Raw genomic sequence first — 10,388 nt, 5'->3', positions numbered from 1 at the left:
CCATTTCTTTGTGTCATTTTGGTTTTCACAGTATAGGTAACCTCCTTGTTTGGGTTTGTTTCTAGGTATTTTGTTGTTTTTGATGTAATGGAAATGTCTCTGCCAGTTATAAAATTCAGGTTTTTGAAGTGAAAAATAAAGTGAATGAAGGGCCACAAATGGCAAAATATCCTTCTTTCTTATGGGTGAGTTGTATTTCATTGTGTGTGTGTGTGTGTGTGTATATATATATATATGCTGCATCTCCATTATCTATTCAACTATTGATGTGCACTTAGGATGCTTCCATATCTTGGCAATTCTAAATACTGTTGCTGTTAATAGCAGGGTGTATGCATCTTTTTGACTTAATTCTTAAATTGTGGTTGTCTTTATTCCTTTGATAACTATGTAAATTAAAAAAGCTAAAGCTTTAAAAATTCTTAGAAACAATGAACACTACATATATGTAAATTTAAAAATATATGTGCAGTGAAAAAAAAAGATCTATCAAGCCATAAATGACATGGAAGAAACTTAAAAGACATGTTACTAAGTGAAAGAAGCCAGTCTGAAAAGGCTACAAACTACACGATTCCAACCAGATGATATTCTGGAAAAGGCACAGCTACAGAAACAATAAAAAGATCGTGGTTTCCAGGGGTTTGGGGAGAGGGAGGGAGGGAGGGAGGAACGAATAGATGGAGCACAAGGGATTTTTAGGGAAATGAAATTATTCTGTATGATACTATAGTGGTGGCTGCATGTCATTATGAATTTGTCAAAGCCCATAGAATGTACAACATCAAGAGTGAACCCTAACGTAAACTATGGACTTTGGTTGATAAAAATGTGCCCACACTGGTTCATCGATTATATCAAATATCCAACGCTGATGAGGGATGTTGAGGGTAGGGGAGTATGTATGTGGGGTGGGGAGGGCTATGTGCAAACTCTGCATTTTCTGCTCAATTCTGTTGTGAAACTGAAACTGATCAAAAAGAAGAAAGCCTATTTTAAAAAAATGATGAAATATGAATATTTGGGCTAAAAAATACTTTCTCTTGATAAGTAAAATTAACAAAAAAAGCTTTGAAAGTAGTAAAGTGTATAAAGTTCACATAATGGTTAACAGATGAAATTGAATGAGGTTTCTCCACCCTTATCTTATCAACAGTAATGATTACTTTAGCAGATAGGGGTTGAACTTTAAAAAGCAACCCCCAAAAGAAAAACTTAAGTTTTAAATCTTACTCAGATATAACTAAGAGTTTACTCTATTTGGACAGCTTTTACAAAAAATTTTTGTGTTACAGCAGAAACCAGTTCCTACACACTTTTATTGTGATTGTACAAATATCAAAAATAGAAGACTGTCTATTTTGCATTTGTAATTGCAATTTTCACTGCAGTCTTCTATAGCTTATTATTCAGTGCAGAAAGTAGTGAAAATGAGCGTGAGAGAGTAAGAAGGGACCGTGTAAAACAAATTGTAAAAATACTCCATTGTTGCTGTCAATTTCAATAAAATAAAAATGATTTACTTAGGATGTTAACCAGGCCAAGAACAGCATACAGCTTTTGGAGAATCTATTCCATATGACAATTGAAGATTTTAAATAAGACAAGTGTATAAGAAAATTACGTAATGAAGAGTTGATTTATCTCGACCGGATCGTTTGTTACAAAGAATACTTGCTTTAACCCGTTTTTTTCCCAGCATACTAGTCTCTCGTGTCTTCTGATGAAAGTTTGTGGAAAATTACAACAACTCATTGAAGGCAGGACACCTAATGGCAATGGCCCAGACCTTTCAGCAATCAAGGTTTGATCATCCTTCAAGGCAAAGAACCATGACCAGCTGAGGGGCGGTCTCCGGGCAAAGGGAATAAGAAATGGGTAGTGAAAGACGGCAGTTATAAATACCGGCTACAACCATGTGACCTGCAGCCAAGACTGTGATATTATGTAGCATGATGAGTTAATAACCTCCCCCTCCTCGGGTAAGAGGACGAACAAACAAAGAAACAACGAGCTATACTTTCACGGCAAATACTTAGGGCAACAGCCCCGCTTTTACTGACAGAGAACCATAAAAATGAAAGGCTCCACTGCTTTTTTTTCTTAGCCTCTAGAAGGCAATTTTCTTGACTCCGACATTTTTAGGAAGCTTCAGCAAAATCTCATTCCATCCTGCAGCATAGAAAGTGTGCCTGCTTCTCATCCGTCTTTGCAACACAACTATCTGTTTTTCTTGTGATTAACTCCGTTGCCAAGACGGTCGGATTCTACTTTTTCTAGGAACTTCTCAAGTTGCTGAATTAAGACTCCTCTTTTAAACCTGAAAATAAAGAGGCATTTAATTAACCAGAAGATATCTAAAGCCTCGATAATGTGTAAGGCATACTAGTGGGTACAAAACAGAGCTCACGACCTACTTGGGAATAGAAAGTGTATCCTAAGGGGAAGATACGGTCCAACAAATTACCAAGAGCGTCAGCTGAGGGCCAGGCCCGCCCCAGACTATGGTGAGCTTAGAAGGCCCCATGGGCTTGGGAAAATGAATTAGAGTAAAATAATATCAACCTAAACGCCTATGGAAATAGCACGAGCTATGACTGAGGGCCAGGGCTTGGGGAAAGCAAGGCCTGTTCCTGCCCCTGTTCAGCACTGGGCGCAATTACATTCAAAACAAAATTAGAGAGTTCTTTTTTACACTCACCTTCTAGCTTCCTTGATGGTAAATTCAACAAATTGTTTCTTGACCTCAAGAGGTCCTTGCACTCCTTCAAGCAAAGTGAAAATTCTTTCATACTCTGAAGATATTAAAAAAAAATCAGCATTTGTAAAAAGATGAGGCTGGTATAGAACTCAATCTTAGCGCATCTACTAGCTCAGTAATTATTCTTCGTGAATGTTGCATCGTGTTTCTGTTTTGAATGCTTAAGTCACAACACCTGCACATCACTACTAAGGAAACTGCCATAAACATTAACCACGCCCACCCCCCCAAAATTAAGAGGTATATTAGGAATTTTTAGACAAAGTAAAGAAAAACCACCCTAAATCATGTAAAAACCCAATTCTGTCAAAGGATGAGTTTAAAAGGTGGGCTCAGTTTATTCTAAATCATACAAAAAAGAGCGACTTCCCGTGGTTTTATTAATAGACATTCTTTCACTACTTACTTCGTCCAAACCTCCGAACTTCTTTCATTAATTGGTATTTTATATCATCATTAATTTTCTGTGCCATAGCAGGACTTATTTGCAATGTATTTGGCACAGTTCCCGTTGAAGACATTACTGTGGCTTTTGAATCACCTACGGAGACACTGCAGGTCTGGGTTCCTCTTTCAACTGTATTACTACCAGGTTTGTCAGTTAGGTCATCTTTGCTGAGACTAGTGAAGTCATCAGACACAGAATCAAATTGCTTGGGTGGAAGATCATCTGCTGCCATATTCATAAGCTCTGGTGCAGCAGATTTTGGCAAGAAGCCATTAGGTGGGGTTTGATTATTTTCTGTCTTCTCCTCGTGGACATCGTGAGTGACAGTAGCAGCTGGAAACCAAATTAAGAGATTGAACTCTGAGTTAGATGCATTTTATCACCATCACAGAGACATCCCTGTGTTCTGCAGTTCTGAAGAAATTATTTCAGAAAGCACGAGGATGTACCAGGTATCAGATCCCACAAATAAGGCTGAGACAAGATCATACAATAAACCACTTTTTCTCTCTTGGCACTATCAATACATACAGAAATGTAGTTGGATAGTTCAACTAATAAGAATACATTCACAGAGCCCTGACACTTATGATTGACTGTCTCCTCAATGCCCTTTACAAGTTGAAAAGCTAAAAGTCTCATTCGATGTCAAGATGTCTGATATTCACACTCCATCACCAGAAATCCCTGTCAGTACAGGATCCTCCTCGTCCATCTTTTGTGTCTCAGAAGAGTGAAATTCTTTTTACTCCCAAGTCTGGCAGCTCTCCTTCACTTCCTCCTCCTCCTCTGTGCCAGGCACCGTGCCAGGAGCTGGGGAGCAGGAGCCAACAGGACCGAGAGAAACCATCCTCACCCTTCTGGAACCTACATGCTCGTGGGGAGGCCAGGCAGTAAGTGTACCATGATCCCACAGAACAATTACAGTGTGAACTCATGTTAGGGAAGAAGCAGGCAGGGCTGAGACAGAGAGGAGGAGTGGAGTCCCAGTGGACCACGTGGTCGGGGAGGGCCTTCTGATTCTCAGGGGGTGTCCCGTGGGCAGAGCCTGGAGGAGGAGAGAGAGCCAGCCTGTGCACACGCAGAGCAAGAGCTCCAGGCCGCGGTAAGGGCAAGCGCGGGGCCCCAGGGAGGAGACTGGCCAGCGACCGGAGAGTAAAGGACAGAGGCAGAGAGAGCAGGGAGGAGACGACAGGACACGTGTTAGGAGAGGGCGGCGGGGCCAGGTCTTGCAGAGCTTGGGGACCAGCGTCGGGAGTTCAGATTGTGTTCTGAGTGCCCAGGAAAGGTGATGATGTGTTTTCCAGATGAACGTGGCATGATCTGATTTCTGTGTCAACATGATCACTCTGACTACAGGGCAGAAAATGGGCTAGACCGGGACAAGTGGGAAAGCAGAGATGTAAGCTAAGAAGCTATAGTAGTAGCTTTGTGACATGATGATAGAGTAATGGAGAGAAATGGTGGGATGCAGGTTTTATATGGGGCATCAAATAGCTGGACTTGCTAAGGGATGGGAAGTCAGACAATAACAAAAGGAAAATATGAGGAATCACGAATGAATCTGAGTGTCTTAACCTGAACTACTGGGAAGATAATAGTACCAAGTGTGTGCAGGTACTAGGCCACGGCTTGCAAGAATGGATTGTGACCAAACTTTCCTGATTCTGTTTCAGTGACCTCACACTGGTACCTTGAATTAGGTCATGGTGAGACAACTTATACTATACATATCTGCAGACTTTAAGTACTGGGGCTTCTAAAGCTTCCCATGTCCCCCCGTGGACAGCAAGTTATTACTCCCTTATGTATGTTACACCTGATGGATGGTGTTACTAGCTGAGATCGAGAAGGCTGAAAGTAGAGCATCTTTGGAGAGGGGAAATGTCAGAAGATCAAACATGTAGAACCAGTGGAATTTTAGATAAGTAGTAGATACCCATTGGAGATACCATGTAAGCAGTTGTATGTGAATCTGAAGTTCAGGAGCAAGTTGTGGTCTAGAGGTATAAAGGTGAGAGTTCTGGTAGTGTGAATCATAGTTAAAGCCCTAAGACTGCATGAGATCATCTTGAGAGATAGCGGATTGAAGAGAAAAGGGCCCAATATCCAGCTTTGGGTCCCTGCAATACTTAGAAGCAGGAAGGAAGAGGAAAAAACAAAACAAAACAAAACAAAAAACAGAAAAGGGAGACAGAAAATGAGTCACTAGCAAGGGGCCAGGAATCCAGGAGAATGTGGTGTCTGGGGACCCTAAAAGTTTTCCATCAAAGAGGAAGTGAAACAGCTGTATCACATGCTGCTGAGAAATTAATGCCAAAGTGCAGCAAATACTGGTCACCTTGACGCTAACAGTCTCACTGAAGTACAATAAGAAGCAGCCAGCCTGCACTGGGCTAGAGCACGAACAGAGTGTGAAGACAGGCAGGATGGGAGCCGACCCATCGTCTTGTTGAGCCCATCATCTCCTTCTGCCTTAGGAACCTTTTTATTTGGACTCTTGCAGCAACTCTGAATGATTGGACCTAAATAGAGCCTTGCCCCTCTACTTGGAAACATGCTCACATCTGTCCATCCTTCAAGGGCATAACTATAAGCTTCCTTTGACATGGCTGAACCCTAGAGACGGGGTTCACCCTCCCCTTCCTGTTTGCTTAACCATGGTGACATACTTCGCCTTCTCTTAGGTGATGAGCGGCTCTTGGGCTCTCCAGAATGTTTCATTTGTTTCTGATGCCCTGCTGCAGACTGACCTGCTCCATCATTGTTTGTTTGCTGAAAAACATCAGTGAACATATCCCATTAAAGACAAAGTCAAATCATTGGAAAAATCACAGTCTTCATATGCATATACAGCCATACATTTATATCATTAAAAGACGTCTTAATCATGGGTCGAAGATTTACCATCACTCAGCACACACTCTGTACTCAGAAAATGCAGTCCAATTTAAATCAAGTCTAAGTGAAATAAGGAGAAGGTAAAATACAAGGTGTTATCCAAAGCCAAATAAGGTACAACCCTGATTACTAAGAAATCTGGGGAGTGAGTAGTTCTCATTAACCAAAGTGGTACATACATGGTTATCTCTTTGGACAAATACACATCATTTTGCTTCAGCCCTTGTTAGGGGAGGAAAAGAAAGGAAACATCTGTTTTGGTTTTTTTTTTTTTTTGTCATTTTGTGCTTTAAATCTACCCCTAACCTTATGGAGATTCAGACATACCATCTTTGGAGCTAGGCAGGTGTAGGAAATTCTTTTCAGTGTTGGTGGCAGATAAAACATTAAGTTGAAGGGTGTAATAGGTTAGCTAAAGGTGCTTTTCATTAAGGGATAACCCAAGAATATGCTTATGCATTGTCTGAATGCAGCTGTGATAAAAAATATTTTCCCAAACCATTTGCATTTCCCATAAGAGAGGAGTCCAGAATGGGCAGAAACATTGCCATTGAGCATTTACTCTCTACCAGGTACTTTTTTTTTTTTGGTAGTTTTTCCCTTTTTGTTTCACGTCTTTTTTTTTTAAATGGAGGTGTGGGACATTTAACTCAGGACCTCAAGCATGCTCAGCATGTGCTCTACCACTGAGCTATATCCCCTGCCCCAGGTACTGTTTTAAATGCTTTACATGTATTAACTCAATCCTTCACTAATCCCTATGAGTTAGGTGTGATTATGATCTCCATTGTTAAAAATGAGGAAACTAAGGCATAGAAAATCAAGAAAAACTCCAATTAATTGAAGAGTTTTGGGGTGAAGTGGAATAACTCTAAGTCCAGTTTTGTTACAGAAGAGATTGTTGCATGTTCAGTGTCTTTATCCCAATGATCTCCATGAGTGCAGACATAACACCCTTTGTCTTCATGACTTGATGATCAAGTCAGTATGTGTCTCACACACAACACACTCTCACATAGGATGTCCATGAGGACAATCCAATTATGGCAACATCACCTACTACTTCACTTTTCAAGAGAAACAGCCATTGTTTAGATAGGGCACTAGTGGCTTGAATAACAGAAACAGAGGGTGAGAGTGTAATCTCGATATTAAGGGTGTTACTGGACAGAGTGGAGAAGAATAAAGACTCTGAAGCCAGGAAGGTGTGGATTCAAGTCCTGGCTCTATCTCTTATCAGCTGTGTCACCCAGGGCAAAGCATTTGGCCCCTGTCAGCCTTGATTTCTTCTTATTAAAGGACAGATAGTAATACTCACCCATGGAACAGTTGTGAGCATTAAATGTGATCATTTTAAACACTAAATCCTCGTCCAACAAACAACAACTATTATCTCTGTTCAACTAACACATTCTTGAATCAGGAGGCTCCCACTTTCTGCTTACACAAGAATCTCTATGTCATATTTTATCTTTTAAATACATCTTTTTACCTTTTAAAAGTAAAGCCTGAGATTTATATTCACCCTTTGAAGAAGAAAATAATTATGCTAAAAATATCACAATTTGGGCAGAAATAGAAATAGTTGTCCTACCTCCTTATCATTTTTAAACAGATAGTTAACAGCATAAATCCTTCTATGTTGACCTGGATTAATCTCTCGAGGTAGAGAAGCCAACGTCTTCAGATATTCCTCATGGGTAACTATTTGTGTGAGTAGAACATTCTGATGAGAAAATGGAGAGTCACTGGAAAAGAAACTGATGCTATACAGCTCAAATGTATGATCCTCTAGGGAGGACATGATCACAGACTATGTTAGCAACATATACCATGGCACCAAATAGAGTTTAGAATGTCGTATGTAGGATCTATATCATGTTCTAAGATCTAGAATCATCTGCCTTCATCTAAATCATTTCTCAGTTCATCATCACTACTGCCTATAGGCTCAAACCACTAGGTCTAGAACGACTCCCTTATGCCTCAAGCCAGGTTTGAGAATGGGCTGACCGCCCTTATACCACCATTCCAACTAAAATACCATACTTGTTCCCTACTTGGAAGAGTCTAGACTCCATAGTATTCTCTTCTCAGAGAACTTTAGGTAGTGGACATTAACCTCTTTGGATAATTTGATTAAATCTACAAACTTTCTTCCCAAGAAAGGCACCTTACACACAAAACTTGGTATATAATTTCAGGTCTGCGTCCAGCCCTGAAATCTGCTCAAGTTAATAGACAGATGATCCCACTTAAAATCAGCAAAATGGAGTAAAGATGTTTTATAAACATTTGAATATAGATGAAAAAAATTTAACACAATATTTATAAACCAAATCCAGCTACATATTGAAAGAGTTATAAAGAAATAAAAGGATTATATACCAAAACCAAGAAGGATTTATCCCAGGAATGAAAGTTTGAATTATTATCTGAAAATTAACTAATCTAATATATCATGTTACCAAAAGAAAGGACAAGAAAAAATCATATTATTATGTCAATGGATACAGAAGAAGCATTTGACAAAATCAAAATCTTTTCATGATAAAAATACTCAATAAGCTTGGAATAAAAGGGTACTTCCTCAACCTGGTAACAGGCAGCTACAAAGCCCCCAGACCAACATTGGTATGAAATATGTAAACTATGATATGAAAGACTGTATGCTTTCCCCCTCATTGGAAAGTAAGGCAAGGAGTCTGTTCTCAACACTTCAATTCAATATTGCACTGAAAGTTCTAGCAGGGAAAATTAGCCAGGAAATCATAATAAAATGCATCCATTTTAGAAAGGAAGAATAATTACTATCATTATTTACACATAACATGATTTTGTACAAGCCAATCCTAAGGAATCTATTAAAAATATATCCAAACTAATAAACAAGCTCAGCAAAGATGCAGGATATGATATTCACAAATTACTGGCAATAATCAGTCAGAAAATTTAATTTAAAAACAATCTCGTTTACAATGGCATTTAAAAACATAAAAGTTAGTTGTGAACAAATTTATCAAAAGAAGTACAAAGCATGTACACTGAAAAGTACACATTACAGGAAAAATGTAAAGAAGACAAATGGGAAAAATTCCCGTGTTCATTGACTGGAAAACTTGTTAAGTTGGCAATACTCTCGCAATTGATCTAATACAATTACTACAAATTGATATACTACAATTACTACAAAATCCCAGCTGGGCTTTTTTTTTTTTTGAAATTGATAAAGTATATGTGTTAATGTAGGTTCACCAGTTGTAACAAATGTGCCACTCTGTGGTGGAGGCTATGCATGTGGGGAGCAAGGAATATATGGGAAATCTCTGTACCTTCTCAATTTTGCTGTGAGCTGAAAACTGTTCTGAAAATATAAAGTCTAAAAAATTCACTTCCTGCAGTAGACTGAATGTTTGTGTGGCCCCAAAATTCAAGTTGAAGTCCTAAACCTCAATGAGATGGTATTAGGAGGTGTGGCCTTTTGAAAGTGATTAGGTCATGAGGATGGAGCCCTCATGAATGAGATTAGTGCCCTTATAAAAGAGGCCCCAGAAAGTCCTCTCATGCTCTTTCTGCCATGTGAAGATCCAACAAGAAGTGAGCAGTCTAATCTGGAATAGGGTCCTCACCAGAACTCAACCCTGCTGGCACCCTGATCTCAGACTTCCACCCTCCAGAACTGTGAGAAATAAATTCCTGTTGTTTTTAAGTCCCTGAGTCTATGGTATTCTGTTATAGCCGATGGAACTGATTGAGATGCTGGCAATCAGTGATGGTATTTATGCTTGATTTGGAAATGTTGAACTGAACAAGAAGGACGTTATAAAAGACAGAAATCAAGAGTTCCTATCTACAATATATCAGCACGGGGGAAAGTACCAAATTCTGGAAGTAGTTGGTATGATGAGGCTTAATAAGGTTTAGTCATCCTCCTGCCTATACCAGTCAGCTAGAGATGCAGACAAAGTAAGTGATGTATATGTTGTTGCCACTGCTGCTGTTACAAGAAACTGTCCTTCGTTCTGTGACTGTGGAATGTGGTTAAGAAGTCTCCATAAGTGTGCTGTCACCTCAACTGAGGTAGGCAAGAAAGCTAACAGACTAAAACCCACAAACATGACCTGGAACCCGATAAGGACAGACAAATACATCCCAATTCTTGCTGCCTCTGATCTTGTTGACAAGCGTATCTGCAGAAACCGAGGCCTTACTTCCTGGAGCTAAATATAAACAACTGGCCCAAACAATAGAGAACTTGAGGGATAATCCAGGAGAAAG

General features: G+C 39.6%; 1 protein-coding gene across 1 annotated transcript; it reads right to left on the bottom strand.

Annotated features, from left to right (window-relative positions):
• Window positions 1–2,020: 2,020 nt before the first annotated feature.
• Window positions 2,021–7,933, bottom strand: LOC102525620 (integrator complex subunit 6-like). Its single transcript, XM_072956689.1, has 5 exons — window positions 7,705–7,933; window positions 5,882–5,984; window positions 3,168–3,542; window positions 2,702–2,795; window positions 2,021–2,320 (listed from the first exon to the last, which is right to left on the bottom strand). Exons 1-5 carry the CDS (start codon window positions 7,912–7,914, stop codon window positions 2,221–2,223), a joined length of 882 nt encoding a protein of 293 aa, XP_072812790.1. The 5' UTR covers window positions 7,915–7,933; the 3' UTR covers window positions 2,021–2,220.
• Window positions 7,934–10,388: the final 2,455 nt, after the last annotated feature.

The sequence above is a fragment of the Vicugna pacos genome, chromosome X (assembly GCF_048564905.1).
Source record: "Vicugna pacos chromosome X, VicPac4, whole genome shotgun sequence".
NCBI lineage: Eukaryota > Metazoa > Chordata > Mammalia > Artiodactyla > Camelidae > Vicugna > Vicugna pacos.
This window is presented reverse-complemented; position numbering and strand designations above follow the sequence as displayed.

Bases quoted from the DNA above. Each gene is read 5' to 3' on its own strand.
- LOC102525620 (XM_072956689.1), bottom strand. From the start codon at position 7,914: ATGTCCTCCCTAGAGGATCATACATTTGAGCTGTATAGCATCAGTTTC. The intron at 3,543-5,881 runs GTATGTCACCAT...TTTGGTTTCCAG, and splicing joins ATCACCTAAGAGAAGGCGAA to CTGCTACTGTCACTCACGAT. The intron at 2,796-3,167 runs GTAAGTAGTGAA...TAATATCTTCAG, and splicing joins AGTTCGGAGGTTTGGACGAA to AGTATGAAAGAATTTTCACT.